This window comes from Schistocerca gregaria, chromosome X (genome assembly GCF_023897955.1).
Source record: "Schistocerca gregaria isolate iqSchGreg1 chromosome X, iqSchGreg1.2, whole genome shotgun sequence".
NCBI classification, from domain to species: domain Eukaryota; kingdom Metazoa; phylum Arthropoda; class Insecta; order Orthoptera; family Acrididae; genus Schistocerca; species Schistocerca gregaria.
The window spans coordinates 372346606-372372491 of NC_064931.1; the positions used below are offsets into that span (position 1 = coordinate 372346606).

General features: G+C 37.3%; 1 protein-coding gene across 2 annotated transcripts in view; it reads left to right on the top strand.

Moving 5' to 3' along the window:
• LOC126299130 (gelsolin, cytoplasmic) overlaps positions 1-11634 on the top strand; it is a 260550-nt gene extending 248916 nt beyond the window's left edge. For both annotated transcript variants that reach the window (XM_049990876.1, XM_049990875.1), the window contains 3 exons: positions 2653-2763; positions 3073-3198; positions 9397-11634. In XM_049990876.1, the coding sequence (XP_049846833.1) occupies positions 2653-2763; positions 3073-3198; positions 9397-9462 (303 nt within the window). In that variant the 3' untranslated portion in view covers positions 9463-11634. The remainder of the gene's footprint in view (positions 1-2652; positions 2764-3072; positions 3199-9396) is intronic.
• The last annotated feature ends 14252 nt before the right edge of the window (positions 11635-25886 follow it).

Below are 25886 nucleotides of genomic sequence, written 5' to 3' on the forward strand. Positions count from 1 at the left end.
GAATGAAATATGTATGCATTGGACCACTGTGAAACATAACTAAGATGAAATAAAGATTTGAATGAATGTTGCAGATCAGCACAGTAAGAACTGCAGGAATCAGCCTTGTCCGTTTCATTGACAACAACCAAGTCTAAAGTATTAAACACGTTTGCTGCAAAGAAAGAGAAAAGTAATTGCTTGTCTTACAAGAAATTTTCTGAAAATGTTCCTTTAGTCAAAAAGGGGGAAAAATAGATTTCTAATTATGTTGGTTATTGATCACACGTTACCTGTGGGGATGAAAATGTGGAGAGGCTATATCAAAAATTCAACCATATAAGGTGTTCAAAAATATACAATTTTAACTATTTGTATTCATTGATGGAATGCTGAAGATTAGATGGGTACATCACATAACTAATGAGGAAGTATTGAATCGGATTGGGGAGAAGAGAAATTTGTGGCACAACTTGACCAGAAGAAGGGATCGCTTCGTAGGACATGTTCTGAGGCATCAAGGATCACCAATTTTGTATTGGAGGGCAGCGTGGAGGGTAAAAGTCATAGAGGGAGACCAAGAGATGACTACACTAAGCAGATTCAGAAGGATGTGGGTTGCAGTAGGTACCAGGAGATGAAGAAGCTTGCACAGGATAGAGTAGTGTGGAGAGCTGCATCAAACCAGTCTCAGGACTGTGAAGACCACAACAACAACATTCATTGATGGACACATGCTACAGAATATGGACAAATAATAGTTTTTGGTATCGTGATAGAACTTGACAAACATTTGTAATATAATAGTAGAGAGTAGCAGTAGAGATGACAAATTTATTTTATATATGCCAGTAAATGGTTTTGGTCATTATGACCATCCTCAGACCAAGGTTCCAGATGAGAGGAGCCAGTGCCATTTTGGGTTTACACTAGTATCCATCAGAAGCTGCAAAGGGACAAATTGCAGATACTCGAAGAATTATTTTATTATTATTATTATTATTATTATTATTATTAAATTTTTTTTTTTTTTTTTTTTTTTTTTTTTTTTTTTTTTTTTGTTTGTCTTCAGCTATGGCATTAAAATTATCAGTTCTTTTGGAACTTGAGATTAGATATAGAACTGAGCTTCCTTACAGACCAAAGCTAATATACACTGAAGCATCAAAGAAACTGGTATAGCATGCTTATTCAAATACAGAGATATGTAAATGGGCAGAATACGGCGCTGTGATAGGCTGCACCTACATAAGGCAACAAGTGTCTGGCGCAGTTGTTGGATAGGTTACTGCTGCTACAACGAGAAGTGATCAGGATGTGAGTGAGTTTGAATGTGGTGTTACAGTCAGTGCACAAGCAATGGAACACAGCATCTCTGAGGTAGCAATGAAGTGGAGATTTTTCCCATACGACCATTACACAAGCGAACCGTGAACATTAGGAATCTGGTAAAACATCCAATCTCAGACATCGCTGCGGCTGGTAAAAGATTGTGCAAGAACAGGACCAATGACAACTGTGGAGAATCATTCACTATGACAGAAGTGCAACCCTTTTGCAAATTGCTGCAGATTTAAATGTTGGGACATCAAAGTGTCAGCGTGCGAGCCATTCAATGAATCATCAAAATGGGCTTTCGGAGCCAAAGGCCCACAGATGTATCCTGAATGACTACACAACACAAAGCTTTAAGCCTAGCCTGGCCTCATAAACAGACATTTGGCTGTTGATGACTGGAAACATGTTGCCTAGTCAGGCGAGTCTCATTTCAAATTGTATCGAGCAGATGGATGTGTACGGGTATGGAGTCAACCTCATGAATCCGTGCACCCTGCGTGTCTACAGGGGACTGTTCAAGCTGGTGGAGGCTCTGTAATGGTGTGGGGCATGAGCAGTTGGAGTGACATGAGATCCCTGATAAATCTAGATATGACTCTGACAGGTGACATGTACATAAGCATCTTGTCTGATCACATGTCTCCATTCATGTCTATTGTGAATTCCAACGGACTTGGGCAATTCCAGCGGGACAATGTGAAACCCGACACATCCAAAACTGCTACAGAGTGGCTCCAGGGACACTCTTCTGAGTTTAAACACTTCCAACAGCCACCAAATTACCCAGACATGAGCCTAATTAAGCATATCTGGGATGCCTCACAACATACTGTTCAGAAGAGATCTCCACCCCCTCGAGCTCTTACATGATATTGGGCAGGTGCACCAGTTTCTTTGGCTCTACAGTATATCATCCAATGAGGGCTAAGTTTAGGGGTGAAACCTGGATAGGCACACCTCAGACAAATGTGTTTTTGATTATCCTTATAAATCAATTGATAATGTTGATGACAATTTGAAATTGTATGGGAATAGATTTGGTATTAGCAGAAAGCAGAAACATGGTACAAATTCATTGTGACTAAGATATTACCAACACTTGTACAAAGATGAACAACAGACTCTGAATAGAAGTAATGTACATAAAGGGATTTCACATTTCACTATGCTATGTGTGATATGCTAATATCACGATATCAAAAGTTTTGTGCCCTACCATTTGCTCTACCTTGACCTGGAATACTTCCTAAAATTTCTGAGTAAATAACAGTTTCCACTGGTCTGTGTCAACCAAATGCTGAAGCATATGCAATGTATCACTGTTCCATTTTCCAGGACTTGGATGAAGATGATATCATGGTGCTGGACTCTGGAGATGAAATTTATGTGTGGGTTGGTAGCAGATCAACACAAGAAGAAAAGGAAAAGAGTCTCAAAATGGCTGAGGTAATTCTCTCTCTTTTGTGTGTGTGTGTGTGTGTGTGTGTGTGTGTGTCTGGGGGGGGGGGGGGGGCTCTGTTGTTTCTTGTTTTATTTAAATGTTAAATGAAGTGTTGTTGTGTTTTCCTGTAATTTTTTTATATTTAATTCTGGAACACACAAAATAGTTTATAAAGTTGTATGTTTTATATTGCCATATAATATGTGCTTTAATTGTTAAATGTCAAAAACACTATGAAGTAAAGTTTTAAACACACTGATTGTGCTAGTAAAAAAAAAATGTTACCTGAGAAAAGCCTTTCATTTCATTCTCAGACCTACTTGAAGACGGATCCCAGTGATAGGCGCCGTGATCGGAGTGTTATCATCACAGTCAAACAAGGAGAAGAACCTGTTAGCTTCACTGCATTGTTCCCTGACTGGGACCCAACTATGTGGGAGGTACGTCAGGTGTAACAGAAACAGCTGTTCTTCATATAATAACGTTTCGCTCCGTATGTTTATTTGACTACCCTAATTTTATAAATGCTGTAATTTACAGGCATGTATTACATATCGTTCTTTTTTTACATAGCATTATTTGCATAGTGCTTTAGAAATATCTGTGGCAGTTGGGACTGTATGGTAGCAGTAATGTCACTTTTAATGTATTTCTTGCAGTTTAATTGTTTACATATTTCAATTACATGTGAATTTGTAACAGTATTGTGTATAAGATGATAGCATGTTAATGCGGAGTCAGTATTCCCATTCACATGGGTAACACTGCATGATTATATTTACTAAATTGTTGCAAAATTAGTATGCAGTTATGTTTCTTTCATTATTTCTATAAAGAATAATTTCTTTATTCACTGCACACTGCTTGTAAGTTTTTCCATATCTTATTTAGTTACCTCTTTTTATGAAAGTATTGTCATGAGGAAGCCATTGTCTCTATTTAGTTACTGACCTTAATACGGAATCAAATAGGGCTGTCAGTCACACAAAAATAACACTATTCAGTTATTTTTGTATTACTTGGTATATGGGTGGCTCCTAAAGAAGTTTATTTTAAAGAACTAATTTCATGCCTGGAATGGAGTTAAACATACACAAACATTGTAAATTGCATATGGAGAATTTACAAATGACTTTCCTATATTTTATCACTCGGAAAATAAACAATATAGTCTAGTGATGGGCCTTGCCCTTTCTTTGTGAACCATAAGATAACTAATAAGTCTAGATAGTGTAAAATCATAAACATATGGATCTGAGGTGTTAGTGACAAGACAACAGCAGTTTTGGCTTAGAGAAGTTTCAAATCAAGATCATTTTTAGAGATTTAATGGCTTCTTTATTGGCACCTGTCATAGAGTAGTTTGTCCATCTATAAAGATAATCTTCTTGAAAATTCATGTACCTGCTATATTTGCTGGAAGATATTATTTATGAAGATATTGTAAACAAACTACTCCATTGATAGGATCTTTATTTTTACAAAATCATGTGGTTCTTTTGATTCTTACTTTTTGTTGGTAAATTGTGTAGTACATCCTTAGCCTATGCTGCTCAGTTTCATTTGTTAATTATGTAAATATATTTAATATATCTATGGCTTTTTTTCTGAAGCATTCTAAGAATAATTGAAGTCATTATTCCACGTACTGCTTAAAAGCTGATCAATGATGCTTGTGCATATAGCAAACTAACAATCAACAATGCACTTAGATGTAAAATAGCTATTCTCAGTTCACTCAGTTTGTGTTAGAGTAGCATGCTGCACTTGACTCACCATGCAATCTGTGTCCACACATTAAGTGGGTAATAATTAACTGGTGATTAATGTTAAGGCAGCTGTACAGTTTCAAAGTACTGTGCAGTATTGTGTGTTGTCATTCAGAATGAAACATATTCAAGAAACAAATGTATATAAATGAAATAATTAATCATATATTCATTGGCTATAATGTACTTGAAGGGGAAAAATGATATACTGCAGACTGCACATTTTATTTGAAACACATAGCTGGCTTCAACAGAATGAACATGTTAAAACTGAGACACTGATCTAAGAAACTTTGTTCTGTCATGGTCAAAGTATTGTGGTACATGAACTTCCACTTACAAAGCTGTGTAATTTGTCATATTGTGAAGTATATACATACTCCAGTGAGACTCGTGATGGCCTGAAATCAGCTAACAAATATTTCTCAGAAAATCTGGATTGGTGAGGTGAGTATCTAATGATACTCAGTGGCATGAAAGAGTAAATTTAATCTTCCAAAAATATGCAGTTTAGATACATTCTCACAGCCTGCTTTTAACAAATGTTGTCCTGGTGTGATGTTCTATTGATTAACTTTTTTGTCTTTCATGGACATAATGTGTGGCATTTGAATTTGGTTTTTTGTTTGGTAGTAACATTTAGTGTTAGAGGAAAGTTAAGATTCAGCTGTGTTATTCACTACACAATTTGTAACTAGGTTTGCTGAGAACACAGAAAATTATCAATGCTGTAACTGTTCATGGATGTTACGTTGCACTATGAACAGAATATTTGCTGGAATGAGACAACAAATGTAACTACTGTTTATCAGGCATCAGATACAGAATATGATCTCTCACCACTAAGGACTTTCCTATGTAATCTGTGTAATTGAACAAAGCAGATGAAGATGATATTAATCAGTCTGCTGCAACTTATTACCTCCATGATTGCATGGATTATATATTTTGAGTAACTGCACTGTACCAGTTAACATTGTTTTAGCAACACGGGTTATGGAAGAAACAGCTATATCTCTGAAAGCATGCCGCAAAAATAACAATTTTAATTTGGTTTTCACAATTTATTTACATACAATGTTATTAGTAAAGTTTGCTCACTACAGAACATTCTGCAGCTTGCAATCAAATTTCATTAACCTGATAGCGTTGATTCAGGTGTAACTGTCTTGAATAGCCTGTATATAAATGCATTTATAAGTGGCACCCTTAAATGGTTGTGGATGGATTGTTTATTATGCAGATACGATACTGCCAATGAGCAATTCTACCTTGTTATAATTCAGCTGAATCTGAATGCACTGATACCTATGTATTACCAATTAGAGCATTGATGCTCTATTAAAATCCTGTGCATGTCATGTGCATAAAGGTAATATTTCAGAATATTCTGGATGAGAAAAAACATGTTAAATTACACTTTAATAGGAGAAAAATGTTAAGCTGTTACCATAATTAATGTAGAGTCATTGCATGCCTAATTTCTCTTCACAAAACTAAGTACTGCTAACGTAGGTAAACTGTAATTTCAGGCCATAACACACTCTGAAGAATGGTCTTATTACTATGTTCATCCGAGTTTTAGTCATAGGTTGCAATAACAATTAAGTCCAATAAATAGTAGAGAAAACAGACTGGGAAGGGTTTTGTATTTAACTCAGGTTAATGATATACACAGTATCTGCTGTAGTGAAGCCCTGAATGAGAACATAATATATAAAGCACCTTTGTTGCTATTGAAGAAATGTAGGCTGTGCCAGTACCATTCTTATTCCCCTCTCTGAAACTACAGCTTACTGCAATTATATCTGCAGAACACCTGCACCTAACCATACAACACTCAAGCTTTGCAAAGGTACAGTGTTTAAATTCTTCCAGTGCACATTATTTCCAATTGGGCCGTAGTACTTAAACGTGAAGTGACCTAGGCAAAATTGATCTTCACTGTCACTTGGTACTCACGAATTTCCTGCTAAGTAGAATGCAAGACAAACACTTTAAGTACCACACTTATCTGAGGACTATCCTAAGACTATGCACTGAACAGTGAGAATCAGTGCAGGCTTTTTAATGCTGCAGAAATAAAATGGCCAACTTTCACAATTATTATTTTTTTTTAAATGTGCAATGTACTCCAGATTATTCAGAGTATTGAGGAGGAGAAGATGAAGAATAATAGAAAAACATGGGATAATTTTACTAGGTTGGTAGTAGGAGCAGCATTGGCGGCTGATGGCTGTGTAAGCTTGGGCACAGCTCGATGCAGTGGTCTTTTGCTGCTGGTCTGGCTTAGTGTTTCTCTACCCCTAGCAGCTGGCAATCCATGCTGCTGGTCCTTTTATTTTATTTTTTTATGTATGAATAATCTGGAAGCCAGATAACCCACACATGAATAATTGGGAGTACACTCTATTTAATTCATGTGCATGTGTAGACTTAGTGTAGTAGTTTAATGACTGTCTCTTCACATAGTTTAGAAAGGCTTGTAGTTTATGCAAATAAAATTTATATTCAAAGTATATTGCTGAAAGTGCATGTGAAGGCATATAGCATACCAATTTCTAGAAAGGACTTACACTCAATAATGCCGGTCTTATTGCCTTGCCTTCAGAAGTAAGAAACATAAGACAACTTTAGACACTACTTTTTTGTCAACTGTCTTATTGCAGAGTTCTAGTATTGAAGGCATTGAGAGTTCTAGTATTGAAGGCATTGAGAGTTCTAGTATTGAAGGCATTGAGAGTTCTAGTATTGAAGGCATTGAGAGAGAGGGAGAGAGATTAAATTTCTTTCTCTTTTCCTAATCATTTATGCTTAACACCTTATGTAATTTAGCTGTTTTGTAGGTCTTTCGTTTAATTTATAGATTGCATTGTAACATGTTAGTGGGTTTAATAGGAAAATTATGGGCAGTAGGTTTGTTCTAGGTAGACTGTAAGTGAAGTAATGCATTAATATATCAGCTTAATATCTGCACACAGTGTGAATTTCATTTCTGTTTAAGTCAGTCAGTCACGAATTTAAAGATTAACTCAAAAACATTGAAAATGTTACTTATATAAAAGCACGATAGATTTATTGAAAAGGCTTGTGGATGCAGGTACTGCTGAGAATGTTGCATTGTTATTGACATAATACAAATTACTTTTAAATTGTTCAATTTTCACAATACAAAAAATACTTTTTTGTTGTTTAGTTGTGAAATGACAAATTATTTTGTATGTAATGGCATAGGTTGCAACAAAAATTAAGTTCAGTGACTAGGAGAGGAAACAGTTTGATCCCTAAATAGCAATGTCCTTCATGTGGCCCATTTTTATGGAACTGCATTACATGCTATATTACATATACTTCTCTGTATATAGATTATGGAACAGATTATGTGAATGTGATGTTTGTTCAGGAAATCAGTGCAAAAAATCTCAAAATTGTCATTCTTTTTCTCAGGAAGATAAGGAAACAGCCATTTAAATCAGCATAAATGGTGAGTTCTGTCAATATTGTACATAGTTATAGCAGAATGCACTTTACTTTGATATAAATGAAATCCTGATAGGGAGAGAGGAGTGGTGTAGAAATCACTACTTCTGTTTAAAAATTAGACCTAAAGTTTATTCTCTTCATCAATTGAAGGAGACAATGCAACTTCAGTTTCTTCACAGTAACAAACCAGAAAAAAATTATTTGCTCTGTCAGGTTGTATTGCATAGCTATTTGCAGTACGTAAGCAAGTAAGAAATGGTCAATCATTTGATTGGAATAGGTAAATAAAAATCTGATAGTAGATTTGAAACTAGTGTTAGCATACATGGATTGCTCTTGTAATATTACATTTTAGTGTATAGTAATTGGAGAGCATGTAAAAAGAAACTTTAAACTACAGATTCAAAAGAAGTTTCTGCAGTGTATAGATACATATTCATACAGTACAGTATCTGTAGTTCAGAACCTATGGACTTTCTTCTTCCTCTTTATGAATATTTATCTACAGCAGGTTTCCCAAAATGTTAATGCAATTTTTGGAAGTGGTCTCACTGTTAACTGAAAGAAAGAAGAATCATAAGTAGAATAATTCCAAACCAAAAAAGTATTTAAATTCACATGACAAAAGTACACTTACTGAAGCTGTCTCACTGGAATAAGAGAGAAGGAAGAGTGTATGAAAACAGCTAATTGTAGTAAGATTTATTAGTTCAAAATACAAAGCTGTATGGATGTTGATGCAAGATTTCAACTGTTCTCATATAATGGTATCGACCTGATGGGTGGCAGTTGTTTGCTACTAGTCATGAAAGGTGTCTCCATTAAGGTGCATTTGTTGTTAAGGATCAACATTCAGCTTTAAAACTAATTTCTTGCTTCTTTTTTTTTTTTTGAAAGACTGCTGAGCAGTTGGGAGATTTTTTGCAGTATACCTGTTGTTAATATGTAACTTGCATCACAAAACACACTGTCTGCTGTAGACATACTGTACTGTATCTTTTGCACATGCCATGTGGAGAGAAACTAATCATGAACTTAGTTTGGATGTGCACTTGTAATACTAACTGCCTTGGGAGTAAATTAACATGCTAGTACTGGAAAATATGCATGTAACTTGACTAACAGCATGAGAGAAACAGATGGGACATTTGTTTCTTCAGAGAAAAGAATTTTCACTTAATTCTCCTTGTTATTTCTTATAGGATACAATTCTTAAATTTTATTATATTCGTCAATTGCCTTCCTGCAGTCAGTAAATGGTTACTAATGTTACTTTATCATAGTATTTCTATATTACACAATGCCTTTTGTATCTTGTTTCAGTGATACAGGTTGGTAAATACCATGCTGTGTTTTAATGTGTGAATATAAAATTTCTTCTTTCAGTCCTTGGTCAGCTATGAGGATGTCAAGAATCAACTGGCAGAATTTAATTCAACAATTGAGGACTGAACTAGTTCTTAATATTTCTGTCTCAAGATATGTTGCTTATTAAATGTAAAGAAATATTTATCATTAGATTTTTTCATTGAAGGCTTATGTTTTAAATGTTAGTTACTTGCTGACATGTGTACGCAAAAGTAGGTTGATATGCATAATTGTAGAACTTTTTATTAAATCTGTGATACCTCACATGGTTTCATGTTTATTCAAAGTGAATGAAATGGAGTACAGTGTCATCGTTAAATTTTTGCCATCCTGTAGTGCAGAATTGGTTTCAGATGTGGAAACTCTTCTAATTAAAATTGTTATAACTGCTAGCTTCCTAAAATATGAAGTTCCTTTCTCACATAAGAACCAAAAATATATAGATAAATTATACTGACAAACTACAATATTTATCAACAAAATATAAAATATAGTAGGCATATAATCACTTTATTTTTGCTTAAGATAATAGTTTTCATTTAATGAACATAAATGTCTGTAGTTCAAACAGGTGTCTCTCTAAGACTATGGGGCCAGATTTTTTTTTTTTTGGCGCTCATCTTTGTGTGACTGTCTTTTTCACAGTGTAAAGATGTAATTCCTTTTTTTATGAAAACTGAAAGAGGCTACTTGTCAGGCATATATTAGTTGTAGTAGGACATGTCTTAAATGAAATCTTGATAAGAACCTTAATGCCTGACAAAAGTAAATACATCAGAGTGCATTGATGACCTACATATTTGGAAGTAAAATGTCAATTGCAATGGTGGTGGGCTGGCATCTACTCTTCAATCTGTTGTACATATCAGTATGTGTGAATCTCTGCAAACCAATACGGTGTTGTTTTACTGTTGTCTACAGTGGAGATACTCCTGTTGTAAGAACCCGATGTACAAAGTACTGTAACTGAAGGATATTGCTGTTCTATAATTCTTCAATGAACTTGTGTGCTTTTCAAATAGGACTATGTGCAGCTAAAATCTGGTTTATTTTAATTTTGCTGTGAATTTTCTGTTATCTGTCCAAAAGTATAGTACCACCATTACGTAACCTAAACCAAAATAAAAATCATTGATAGAGTTTTGAAGGCTGAACAACAGTATGAAGACATCTCCTTGTGTGCAAGTGCACCACATATATTATTCTGTCAGTATGTTTAGATACAAATGATTACCTACAATAATTTGTTACTATTTCAACTGTGTGATAACATAATATTTGTAGTAATCTCCAAGAAAATTGTGTATAATGACTGTGGAAATAATAAAATGGTTAAACAATGAAAGCAGTTTATCTTTAAACTTACTTTCACTACATAATTCAGGTTTTCTCTTTCTCTCTGAGGAGAAGTTGTTTTAAGCTTCATTTCTTATTTGATCATTTAGAGGCAGTGGATTACATTAACCATATTAGATAGATTCACTGGAGGGTGAGCAGAGATGTAGAACGAAGTAAAAAAACTATTGAATTGCAATGCACTGAGATGATAAAATATTGTTATATAACTATGCTAATTGTAATTATAAATTAACCTGAAAAGCATTAAATGTAATTGTCTCTTTGATGATACTTTCCAGTTGAGGAGGATGATTTGCCCAACAGAAGGTTCATTCAGTCTTTCACTTCACTGTATGATTTAAGACATTAAACATCCTGTGGTAGATTGTTGAATAGATGAATTGCCATGTGTCAGACTCCTTTCTGTACTAATGTTGAGCTTGGAGTCTTTAGAGTGGGTGTTTTTGGTCATGGTGTTACATTCGTGCATTTTATATTTTTTTGTAAATAGAGAAATATTGGAAGTGATAAAGCACATTAATGAGGATATATGTATTGTAAAGTACTTGCCAAAATTCCCAGTTTTATGAAGAGTTAAAGATTAACACCAGATATATTTTTTATGATTCACTAATGTATTCTGAAAATACTATCCCTGTAAACTTGAATTTCCCCAGAAAGTGATTTCATAATTCATTAGTGCTTTATTTTTAAATCATCTAAAGCAGTAATGTGTGCTGTAAACATAGCTGACAAAGACATTTAATTAATATTAGGCATTGTGTTTTCCAATTGAGATTGTAATCTATCTGCAATCATAAAAACACTTACTTTTATAACTTATGGAGTTCTGTGAGAAATTCTAAGCTATATGTACTTATGTCTTGTCAAAATATGAAGCAGAGTATTTGCATTGAACCCTCTGTTGAAATTTTTGAACATTTCATTGGCTTCCTTTCCAGTACGGGCACTAGCACTGTCCTCTGTGCACATGTATCTGCAAAAAAAGTACAAAATTTGCAACTTCTAAAACTGCAAGTAGATTCAGTTGATACGTACTTTGTCTTGTCTTTTGAATAAGACAAAAAGCATTAACCTGCTGTCTACTATTCTGTTATATTTTAACCTTTGCATCAAAAGTCTTGGCCAAGTCACAAAATATTCATAACTAAAGTAATGTGTGATTATTTGATTCTAGTATATTGTCTCTCAAATGAAATATAGCCTGTTTAGTTGAGTTATTTTTGAAATTCAAACTGTTCGCTACTGAGTGTTTTCCTGTACAGTGTGTGTATAAAGTCTGTTGTACATATTCTCAAAAGTTTTTGAAAATTAAAATAATAATAATAATAATAATAATAATAATAATAATAATAATAATAATAATAATAAATATGGAAGAGTTAAAACTACTGGTTTATATAGGAGCACTCACTACACTAAATATACACACTAGGCAGAGATCAGAACCAGCCAACACACAGAAGAAACCCACAAAACCAGCATAGCAACACAGGCTGCAGATTAGAATAGAAAAACTGAGAAAAGCCATCGTACAGCTAACACAATTTATAAGAAATGAAATATCAGATAAAAAATTAAAAAAGGTTAGGTAAAATCTCACAACAAGAAGCGATAGAGCAATTAGATGGAAAGAAGCAGAAATTACAAGCATTGACCAAACGACTTAGAAGATACAAAAAAAGTGAAAAGAGAAGGAAACAAAACCAAATATTCAACACAAACCAAATGAAATTTTACCAGACAATAGATAACTCTCACATGAAAATAGACAATCCACCAAACATAACAGACATGGAACACTTCTGGAGCAGCATATGGTGAAACCCGGTACAACATAAGACATGCACGGTGGATACAAGCAGAAGCAGAAACAGACACATACAAGATGATACCACAAATGCCTGAAGTGATAATTTTGCAAAATGAAGTCATGCGAGCAATTAATTCTACACACAATTGGAAAGCCCCTGGAAAAGATAAAATAGCAAATTTCTGGCTAAAGTAGTTCACCTCAACACATTCGCATCTAACTACATTACTTAACAGTTACATTGTAGACCCATACACAGTTCCTGATACACTTACACAAGGAATAACTTATCTGAAACCTAAAGATCAAGCAGACACAGCAAACCCAGCAAAGTGTCGCCCCACAACATGCCTACCTATAATATACAAAATATTAACTTCAGTCATTACACAGAAATTAATGACTCTCACAACACACAACAAAATTATAAATGAAGAACAAAAAGGCTGCTGCAAAGGAGCACCAGGATGTAAAGAGCAACTGATAATAGATCCAGAGGTGACATATCAAGCTAAAACTAGACAAAGGTCACTATACTACGCATACATTGATTACCAAAAAGCTTTTGATAGTGTACCCCACTCATGGTTACTACGAATATTGGAAATATACAAAGTAGATCCAAAATTGATACAGTTCCTAAACATAGTAATGAAAAATTGGAAAACCACACTTAATATACAAACAAATTCAAATAATATCACATCACAGCCAATACAGATTAAGTATGGCATATACCAAGGAGACTCATTAAGTCCTTTCTGGTTCTGTCTTGCTCTGAACCCACTGTCCAACATGCTAAAACCGAGCGAGGTGGCGCAGTGGTTAGCACACTGGACTCGCATTCGGGAGGACGACGGTTCAATCCCGTCTCCAGCCATCCTGATTTAGGTTTTCCGTGATTTCCCTAAATATTTTCAGGCAAATGCCGGGATGGTTCCTTCGAAAGGTCACGGCCGATTTCCTTCCCAATCCTTCCCTAACCCGAGCTTGCTCTCCGTCTCTAATGACCTCGTTGTCGACGGGACGTTAAACACTAACCACCACCACCACCACCACCACCACCACCAACATGCTAAATAATACAAATTATGGATATAATATTACTGTAACATACCAGCTATACATGGATGATCTAAAACTACTGGCAGCAACAAATCAACTCAACCAATTACTAAAGATAACATAAGTATTCAGTAATGATATAAATATGGCTTTTGGAACAGGCAAATGTAAGAAAAATAGCGTAGTCAAGGGAAAACACACTAAACAAGGAGATTACAAATTGGATAACCACAGTGACTGCATAGAAGCGATGGAAAAAACAGATGCCTATAAATATCTAGGATACAGACAAAAAATAGGAATAGACCATACAAATATTGAAGAAGAACTAAAAGAAAATATAGGTAAAGACTAACAAAAATACTGAAAACAGAATTGACAGCAAGAAACAAAAGCTATAAATACTTATGCTATACCAATATTGACCTACTCCTTTGGAGTAGTGAAATGGAGTAACACAGACCTAGAAACACTCAATTCACTTACATGATCACAATGCCACAAATATAGAATACATCACATACATTCAGCAACAGAAAGATTCACATTAAGCAGAAAGGAAGGAGGAAGGGGATTTATCGACATAAAAAACCTACATTACAGACAGGTAGGCAATTTAAGAAAATTCTTTATAGAACGAGCAGAAACTAGCAAAATACACAAAGCAATCACTCATATAAATACATCAGCTACACCATTGCAATTTCATAACCACTTCTACATCCCTTTAGAGCACATAATATTAACAGATACAAAGAAAGTAAATTGGAAAAAGAAAACACTACATGGCAAGCACCCATACCATCTAACACAGCCACACATCGATCAAGACGCATCCAACACATGGCTAAGAAAAGGCAATATATACAGTGAGACGGAAGGATTCATGATTGCAATACAAGACTTAACAATAAACACCAGATATTACAGCAAGAAAATTATTAAAGATCCCAATACCACAACAGATAAATGCAGACTTTGCAAACTACAAATAGTAGATCACATCACAAATGGATGTACAATACTAGCAAATGCAGAATACACCAGAAGACATGACAATGTAGCAAGAATAGCACATCAACAACACTAATCGAAATGGCCTTGCTGTGCTGGTACTGTGAACAGCTGAAAGCTAGGGGAAACTACAGCCGTAATTTTTCCCTAGGGCATGCAGCTTTATTGTATGGTTAAAAGATGATGGCGTTCTCTTGAGTAAAATATTCCGGAGGTAAAATAGTCACCCATTCAGATCTCCGGGTGGGGACTACTCGGGAGGATGTCATTATCAGGAGAAACGAAACTGGCGTTCTATGGATCTTAGCTTGGAATGTCAGAGCCCTTAATCGTGCAAGTAGGTTAGAAAATTTAAAAAGGTAAAATGGATTGGTTAAAGTTAGATATAGTGGGAATTAGTGAAGTTCAGTGGTGGGAGGAACAAGACTTTTGGTCAGGTGAATACAGGGTTACACATACAGAATCAAATTTGGGTAATGCAGGAGTAGGTTTAACAATGAATAAAAAAATAGGAGTGCGGGTAAGCTATTATGAACAGGATAGTGAATGCATTATTGTAGCCAAGATGGACATGAAGCCCACACCTACCACAGTAGTACAAGTTTATATGCCAACTAGTGAAGAGATTGATGAAATGTATGATGAGATAAAAGAAATTATTCAGAAAGTGAAGGGACACGAAAATTTGTCATGGGGGACTGGAATTTTATAGTAGGAAAAGGAAGAGAAGGAAAAGTAGTAGGTGAACATGGAATGGAGGTAAGGAATGAAAGAGGAAGCTGCCTGGAAGAATTTTGCACAGAGCATAACTTAATAATAGCTAACACTTGGTTCAAGAATAATGAAAGGTCGTATACATGGAAGAGGGCTGGAGAAATTTGAAGGTTTCAGATAGATTATATAATGGTAAAATAGAGATTTAAGAACCCGGTTTTAAATTTTAAGATATTTCCAGAGGCAGTTGTGGATTCTGACCACAAATTATTGGTTACGAACTGTAGATTAAAAGTGAAGAAACTGAAAACAGGCAGGAATGTAATAAGATGGGAACTGGATAAACTGAAACAACCAGAAGTTTAGAGTTTCGGAGAGAGCATTAGGGAGCGATTGACAAGAACGGGCGAAAGAAATACAGTAGAAGAAGAATGGGTAGCTTTGAGGGATGAAGTAGTGAAGGCAGCAGAGGATCAAGTAGGTAAAAAGACTAGGGCTAGTAGAAATCCTTGGGTAACAGAAGAAATATTGAATTTAATTGATGAAAGGAGAAAATATAAAAATGCAGTAAATGAAGCAGGCAAAAAGGAACACCAACGTCTCAAAAATGAGATCGACAGGAAGTGCAAAATGCCTAAGCAGGGATGGCTAGAGGATAAAAGTAAGGATGTAGAGGCTTATCTCACTAGTGGTAAGATAGATACTGCCTACAGGAAAATTAAAGAGACCTTTGGAGAAAGGAGAACCACTTGTATGAATATCAAGAGCTCAGGTGGAAACCCAGTTCTAAGCAAAGAATGGAAAGCAGAGAGATGGAAAGAGTATATAAAGGGTCTATACAAGGGCGATGTACTTGAGGACAATATTATGGAAATGGAAGAGGATGTAGATGAAGATGAATTGGGAGATATGATACTGCATGAAGAGTTTGACAGAGCACTGAAAGATCTGAGTCGGAACAAGGCCCTGGGAGTAGACAACATTCCATTAGAACCACTGACGGCCTTGGGAGAGCCAGTCCTGACAAAACTCTACCATGTGGTGAGCAACATGTATGAGACAGGCGAAATACCCTCAGACTTGAAGAAGAATATAATAATTCCGATCCCAAAGAAAGCAGGTGCTGACAGATGTGAAAATTACTGAACAATCAGTTTAATAAGTCACGGATGCAAAATACTAACGCGTATTCTTTACAGACGAATGGAAAAACTGGTAGAAGCTGACCTCGGGGAAGATCAGTTTGGATTCTGTAGAAATATTGGAACATGTGAGGCAATACTGACCCTACGACTTAGCTTAGAAGCTAGATTAAGGAAAGGCAAACCTACGTTTCTAGCATTTGTAAACTTAGAGAAATCTTTTGACAATGTTGACTGGAATACTATCTTTCAAATTCTGTAGGTGGCAGGGGTAAAATACAGGGAGGGAAAGGCTAGTTACAATTTGTACAGAAACCAGATGGCAGTTATAAGAGTTGAGGGGCATGAAAGGGAAGCAGTGGTTGGGAAGGGAGTGAGACAGTGTTGTAGCCTCTCCCCAATGTTATTCAATCTGTATATTGAGCAAGCAGTAAAGGAAACAAAAGAAAAATTTGGAGTAGGTATTAAAATCCATGGAGAAGAAATAAAAACTTTGAGGTTCGCCAATGACATTGTAATTCTGTCAGAGACAGCAAAGGACTTCGAAGAGCAGGTGAACGGAATGGACAGTGTCTTGAAAGGAGGATATAAGATGAACATCAGCAAAAGCAAACCGAGGATAATGGAATGTAATTGAATTAAGTCGAGTGATGCTGAGGGAATTAGATTAGGAAATCAGACACTTAAAGTAGTAAAGGAGTTTTGCTATTTGGGGAGCAAAATAACTGATGATGCTCAATGTAGAGAGGGTATCAAATGTAGACTGGCAATGGCAAGGAAAGCGTTTTTGAAGAAGAGAAATTTGTTAACATCGAGTATAGATTTAAGTGTCAGGAAGTCGTTTCTGAAAGTATTTGTTTGGAGTGTAGCCATGTTTGGAAGTGAAACATGGACGATAACTAGTTTGGACAAGAAGAGAATAGAAGCTTTCGAAATGTGGTGCTACAGAAGAATGCTGAAGATTAGATGGGTAGATCATATAACTAATGAGGAGGTATTGAATAGGGTTGAGGAGAAGAGACGTTTGTGGCACAACTTAACTAGAAGAAGGGATCGGTTGGTAGGACATATTCTGAGGCATCAAGGGATCACCAATTTAGTTTTGGAGGGCAGCATGGAGGGTAAAAATCGTAGAGGGAGACCAAGAGATGAATACACCTAACAAATTCATAAGGATGTAGGTTGCAGTAGGTACTGAGAGATGAAGAAGCTTGCACAGGATAGAGTAGCATGGAGAGCTGTATCAAACCAGTCTCAGGACTAAAGACCACAACAAACAACAAATTCTTATGGCCAAAGAAAGTGTACAGACTGACACTGGGACACGTAATGGAACCCCATAATTTTTGTATACCAAAGTTACCATGGGGTATAATTATATATAGAAGTTATGCACCAAGTTAAGAGAGAAAGTAATAGAAGACACCATGAGGTTGGCATAGGAGAGGGAAAATAAGTTAAATGTAACAGACTCATGTGTTATGGCTTTAGTGCCTTTCAATAAATGTTCTGAAGAGAGAAGCCAGTGAGCAAATTAATAAATCTGAACCATGATAATTATTCATTACAGGAATCCAGAAGTAAGCAAACTTTCAATTGTGCTCAAATAACTAAACCTGACACTTACTTATTCTTGAACATAACAGTAACTTGTACAGAGCTCTTAAGACTTCACTTAACTCACAGATAAACATTAGAAATGGCTTAGTATAGCATCCACTAGTGAACATAAAATAGAAGTAATGTTTCACCATTAGATGCAGTATTTATATCATCAGCCTTAGAGTTCATTCATATGACAAATAGAATACAATATCTCAGCGCACCTGAAACAGGCCAATGTTAGTAACAAGCAATACAAAGTTTCACTGACTCATATGACCTGCATAAGCAGTTTAGGTGTGAACTAACAAGGGGAGGCCACAATATTGGGATTGCGGATTTTGTTCAAACTCTGTACACCTTTAGTAGGCCATTAAAGCAACATAATATGCAATTAGTGAGGTGCACTATTCTGGTAATTCTGAGAAAATTGCAAGAGAAATTTTTACATGTATGTTATGTGGCTTACGTATCTGTGAGTAGGTACCGCATGTTACAGTTCTTGGTGGTCAAATGGTTAGTGTTCAAACTTCCTAACATAACTGCATATGACAGGGCAGTTCGACTTGTGCTCATTAAACTTCATTTTTAATCTATACTATCGGAAGGAAGGGAAGTTTCTCAGAATGTCAATGACGTGTGTTTTCACTTAAAAACTCTGAACATTCCTTGCAAATGTGGGTAAACTGTGTTCATTTGATGTAGTAGATGCCATTTCAATTTGCTTTCCATGTGTGTGACAAATACCACCCTGAAATGTGAGATGTCTAGAGCACATTCAACAAGTAATTGTACATTACCCTTGCCGTATGGCACATTGTAACTTACTATATTACTGAATAAGGCCATTCGCATTATTATTTATGGAGGTTTGATTTGGGCTCTCCTGTCCCTCATCCATGAAAATTTAATCAAAAGTAGTAAATAGTCAAATATGAAATTCATGAAAATGCATGTGGTTTCTTTTTTTTTTTCATCATTATGTTACCTCTCATATATCATTAAAATTAAATAATGTGACCAGTGTTGAAAAAAAATAGATTAAAAAATGCATGTTCACAGGATTTGAACCATTGCCTCATCCGTAACCATTTTTCCATGTGCGAATGCTAACCACACTGCCTTCTGAGAGCCAACAACTTTGCACAGCTACATAAGTTAAGTTATAGATGTGCAAAACTTCTCTTGTGTGATTTTTCTTGGAATTGCCAGTTTAGTGCACCTTCCTACTTGCACATTATGTTGTTTTAATGGCCTATTAAAAGTGTACAAAGTCGAAGTGAATCTTTGATCCCTATGTTGTGGACTCATCTTGTAAGAAATAAACAAGCATACACTGTACACACTTTAATGAAATATCTGTAATATGACATACGGAAGGTGGATACCACTGAATAGTTCAAATGAGGCAAATAGCTCTGAGCACTATGGGACTTAACTTCTAAGGTCATCAGTCCTCTAGAACTACTTAAATCTAACTAACCTAAGGACATCACACACATCCATGACCGAGGCAGGATTCGAACCTGCGACTGTAGCGGTTGCGCGGTTCCAGACTCTAGCGCCTAGAACTGCTCGGCCACCCCGGCTGGCTGTGGCAAATGACTCCGTAATAAATTGTGCACACAAAAGTTTTGGATCTCTACAGCTCATATGGCACATGAAATATATATATGAACGGTTTAGCGAGCAAATAACAGTACACACATGGAAAATCATGAAATGACGACACAACCATCAGTACACAGTACATGCAGAAACTGAAAATACACACACACACACACACACACACACACACACACACACACACACACACACACACACACACACGAACCAAGTAAAGAAGAGTAAGCTGTCTTTGTGAAGTCACTATATCTTGCATGAGCACACATTATATACATGAAAATTTTATGGTTGTGGCACTGAATGCACTGGTGGAAATGTATGTAAACATTTACGATGAAGGTATGTAATATTACACTTATGACAGTTGCTTAATTTTGTGGTATGTATTTTTTTTAATTAAAAAAATATATTAACAATTATTTATTGTTTTTAGGCTATGGTTGGAGAGTGGCAATGTAGTCAAATGCTAGACAACACAAATACAAATGTTTGAATGTAACTGTGACAATCTGGAAAAAATAAAAGAAAGTTTTGATTTTTTTTTTTTTTTTTTTTTTTTTTTTTTTTTTTTTTTTTTTTTTTTTTTCCCACACCAGACAAAGACGTCATGTTCTAAACAGAGGGGAGTGTGTGGCCATCAGTGAGTACACAGCATTAGGTGTGAACCTCTGCTGTGTGCACCAGCAGCTATGTGGCAGTCAGCATGTTAAGCTATGATGGGTCTGTCACATACCTTAAAACCTTGTTTGGAACATACTTCTGTAAAGTGTAATGAACAATGCTTTTGAATTTTGTATAGTTGTGCTCCACATCTTCATCCTCAGTCTTGAGTATTTGATGTTGACTACTCTGATACTTAGTAATTTCTGCCATCATTATTGTTATACAAAAGTTGTTTCCTACAGTTCTTAACTTTCTCATGACACCTGCAGTCTTTGATGCTATCATAGTCTTATGATCACTGATGCCTTCCTCTACATTAACTGATTTGAAAAGTTCAGGCCTGTTTCCTGCTAAGAGGCCTGAGGCATTACCCTCTTGAGTTTGTTCTCTATCCCCTGGCAGTGATTTTCGGAGATGATGTTCCTGTTTCTGGCACTAGTTTTAATCACATAACTCTGCCATTCGATACCTGGCAAGCTGAAGTCTCCCTTATTACAAGAGCGTGATCAGGAAACTTAGTCTTGAAATTTTCATTCTAGTTGAGAATCCATGATAACCTTGCTAGATACTGTTGAATTCTTTACTGCAATAGATATGCTGCCATTAGGGTGACCACCCATCCCAAATTTTGTGGGACAGTCCCATATTATGATACATTTTAAACCATCCCAAGCAGAACTGGGTTTGTCCTGCACAATGGGTTAAATTTTTTTTTGTTTGCACATGTTTTCAGGTTTCAAATAATCAGTCATCTAATGTTAATCATTTCAGCTTTTCAGTTGTTGCTCCAGCTGTATTTGTTGGCTACATTACACACATTAATTTAATCTGTTGTAATTTGCGTGTGTAAGTGATAATGGAAATTTCAGAAAGTGAATATGATTCACAAGTAAATAGTGGCCAAAGAAGAGAAATAAATTGGGATAGTATCTCCAGAACTAAAAAGTGATTTTGTATACATTTCAAGGTGGGAAATGAATATGCCATTCTTCGCATCATGTCTGTTGGTCATGAAGGCTTTATTGAAATTACGAAACATGCAAATGGGCAAGAAAACAAAAAGAGTGTGAGCCTCTCAGTCAAGAACAAGACAATAACTTAATTTTTCTGTAAAAAATGGAAAATTGCATGCATTAGGATAAAGTTAAAACTTCTGAATTGACTGGGATGTATCGCAATGTTCTACGAGTACACAATGTGCTTTAACGTTATTATGATTGTGACTCAAAACTGGTGCATATGATATATCCAGATTTAGAAATTGCTAAGAACATTTCTTTGGGGAAAAAAGCAACATAATAGTTTTTGCACACTTCTCAACACTCAACATATTAAACACTGCTTTGATAGCGTATGTTTTACTCAATAGCAAGTGATGCCTCTGATGATGGTCACACTAAAATGTCTCCAGTTATCATTAGGTGTTTCAGTTTTAATAAAGGTGTAGTACAAGTACTGTTAGACTATTGTAGTGATAATTATGAGTCTGCAAAGGCTAATTTAATTAAATTAAAGGCAGATTAACAATGCACAATTTTAGTCTTGGTAACATTTATTCATACTCTGCTGATAGTGCACATGTCAACTTTGGGAATAAACGTTCAATATTTACTCTCTTAAGAAATGAAAATCATTTTTTAATTTGAGCAACTTGCACAGCTCATAAAATTCATAATGCATCTGAGTTTCCTATTGATAAATGTCAACTTTCTGATTTAGAAGCTTTCGTTACAAAAAAATCACAACTATCTATTCTACCATAAAAAAGAGTAAATGGTCTGAAGTAGTCTTTTGAATTATGTGGTACTGAATACATGTAAATTGTAAGACATGGTCTCAAAAGACGGTTGAGCATTTATGCAGCTGTCACAATGATGCAGATGTTTTGAAGCACTAGATGTCTCCATGAAACAGTGTCATGCCATATCCACAATCAAGCCCAAACCTGAAAGCAGAGGCATCAGTGAAGTACAATACTCAGCACAAATCATGTTTATCATGGTAACCAACATACAACAGAACAGAACTCTGTTAGCATACAGTGGCTTGTGAAGTATGTGTGTAGACGTAGATATAGATATAGAACTGCCCACTGAATGGAATGTGCTGCTATTTATACAAACATTGAATGTTCCAGAAAATGCAAATCTACATCTACATTTTTACTCCGCAAGCCACCCAATGGTGTGTGGCGGAGGGCACTTTACGTGTCACTGTCATTACCTCCCTTTCCTGTTCCAGTCGCGTATGGTTCGCGGGAAGAACAACTGTCTGAAAGCCTCCGTGCATGCCCTAATCTCTCTAATTTTACATTCGTCATCTCCTCAGGAGGTATAAGTAGGGGGAAGCAATATATTCGATACCTCATCCAGAAACGCACCCTCTCGAAACCTGGCGAGCAAGCTACACTGCGATGCAGAGCGCCTCTCTTGCAGAGTCTGCCACTTGAGTTTGCTAAACATCTCCGTAACGCTATCACGGTTACCAAATAATCCTGTGAAGAAATGCGCTGCTCTTCTTTGGATCTTCTCTATCTCCTCCGTCAACCCGATCTGGTACGGATTCCACACTGATGAGCAATACTCAAGTATAGGTGAACGAGTGTTTTGTAAGTCATCTCCTTTGTTGATGGACTACATTTTCTAAGAACTCTCCCAATGAATCTCAACCTGGTACCTGACTTACCAACAATTAATTTTATATGATCATTCCACTGCACGCATACTCCCAGATACTTAACAGAAGTAACTGCTACCAGTGTTTGTTCCGCTATCATATAATCATTCAATAAAGGATCCTTCTTTCTACACTCCTGGAAATGGAAAAAAGAACACATTGACACCGGTGTGTCAGACTCACCATACTTGCTCCGGACACTGCAAGAGGGCTGTACAAGCAATGATCACACGCACGGCACAGCGGACACACCAGGAACCGCGGTGTTGGCCGTCGAATGGCGCTAGCTGCGCAGCATTTGTGCACCGCCGCCGTCAGTGTCAGCCAGTTTGCCGTGGCATACGGAGCTCCATCGCAGTCTTTAACACTAGTAGCATGCCGCGACAGCGTGGACGTGAACCGTATGTGCAGTTGACGGACTTTGAGCGAGGGCGTATAGTGGGCATGCGGGAGGCCGGGTGGACGTACCACCGAATTGCTCAACACGTGGGGCGTGAGGTCTCCACAGTACATCGATGTTGTCGCCAGTGGTCGGCGGAAGGCGCACGTGCCCATCGACCTGGGACCGGACTGCAGCGACGCACGGATGCACGCCAAGACCGTAGGATCCTACGCAGTGCCGTAGGGGACCGCACCACAACTTCCCAGCAAATTAGGGACACTGTTGCTCCTGGGGTATCGGCGAGGACCATTCGCAACCGTCTCCATGAAGCTGGGCTATGGTCCCGCACACCGTTAGGCCGTCTTCCGCTCACGCCCCAACATCGTGCAGCCCGCCTCCAGTGGTGTCGCGACAGGCGTGAATGGAGGGACGAATGGAGACGTGTCGTCTTCAGCGATGAGAGTCGCTTCTGCCTTGGTGCCAATGATGGTCGTATGCGTGTTTGCGCCGTGCAGGTGAGCGCCACAATCAGGACTGCATACGACCGAGGCACACAGGGCCAACACCCGGCATCATGGTGTGGGGAGCGATCTCCTACACTGGCCGTACACCTCTGGTGATCGGCGAGGGGACACTGAATAGTGCACGGTACATCCAAACCGTCATCGAACCCATCGTTCTACCATTCCTAGACCGGCAAGGGAACTTGTTGTTCCAACAGGACAGTGCACGTCCACATGTATCCCGTGCCACCGAACGTGCTCTAGAAGGTGTAAGTCAACTACCCTGGCCAGCAAGATCTCCGGATCTGTCCCCCATTGAGCATGTTTGGGACTGGATGAAGCGTCGTCTCACGCAGTCTGCACGTCCAGCACGAACACTGGTCCAACTAAAGCGCCAGGTGGAAATGGCATGGCAAGCCGTTCCACAGGACTACATCCAGCATCTCTACGATTGTCTCCATGGGAGAATAGCAGCCTGCATTGCTGCGAAAGGTGGATATACACTGTACTAGTGCCGACATTGTGCATGCTCTGTTGCCTGTGTCTATGTGCCTGTGGTTCTGTCAGTGTGATCATGTGATGTATCTGACCCCAGGAATGTGTCAATAAAGTTTCCCCTTCCTGGGACAATGAATTCACGGTGTTCTTATTTCAATTTCCAGGAGTGTATGTATTCGCAATACATTACATTTGTCTATGTTGTCAGTTGCCACTCTCTGCACCAAGTGTCTATCCACTGTAGATCTACCTGCATTTCGCTACAATTTTCTAATGCTGCAACTTCTCTGTATACTACAGCATCATCCATGAAAAGCCGCATGGAACTTCCAAGACTATCTACTAGGTCATTTATGTATATTGTGAAAAGCAATGGTCCCATAACACTCCCCTGTGGCACGCCAGAGGTTACTTTAACGTCTGTAGACGTCTCTCCATTGATAACAACATGCTGTGTTCTGTTTGCTAAAAACTCTTCAATCCAGCCACACAGTTGGTCTGATATTCCGTAGGCCCTTACTTTATCAGGCGACAATGCGGAACTGTATTGAACGCCTTCCAGTAGTCAATGAAAGTAGCAACTACCTGGGAGCCTGTATCTAATATTTTCTGGGTCTCATGAACAAATAAAGCGAGTTGGGTCTCACACGATCGCTGTTTCTGGAATCCATGTTGATTCCTAGAGTAGATTCTGGGTTTCCAAAAACGACATGATACTCGAGCAAAAAACATGTTCTAAAATTCTACAACAGATCGACATCAGAGATATAGGTCTATAGTTTTGCGCATCTGCTCGACAACCTTTCTTGAAGACTGAGACTAGCTATGCTCTTCTATTAGAAGGGGGGCAAGTTCTTTTGCATACTCTGTGTAGAATTGAATTAGTATCCCGTCAGGTCCAGTGGACTTTCCTCTGTTGAGTGATTGCAGTTGCTTTTCTATTCCTTGGACACTTATTTCGATGTCAGCCATTTTAATGTTTGTGCGAGGATTTAGAGAAGGAAATGCAGTGCGGTCTTCCTCTGTGAAACAGCATTGGAAAAGGTGTTAACTATTTCAGCTTTGCGCCTGTCTTCCTGTGTTTCAATGCCATCATCATCCCGGAGTGTCTTCATACGCTGTTTCGAGCCACATACTGATTTAATGTAAGACCAGAACTTCCTAGGATTTTCTGTGAAGTCGGTACATAGATTTTTACTTTCGAATTCACTGAACGCTTCATGCATAGCCCTCCTTAAGCTAACTATGACATTGTTTAGCTTCTGTTTGTCTGAGAGGTTTCGGCTGTATTTGCACTTGCAGTGAAGCTCTCTTTGCTTTTGCAGTAGTTTCCTAACTTTGTTGTTGAACCACGGTGGGTTTTTCCCATCCCTCACAGTTTTACTCAGCACGTACCTGTCTAAAACGCATTTTACGATTGCCTTGAACTTTTTCCATAAACACTCAACATT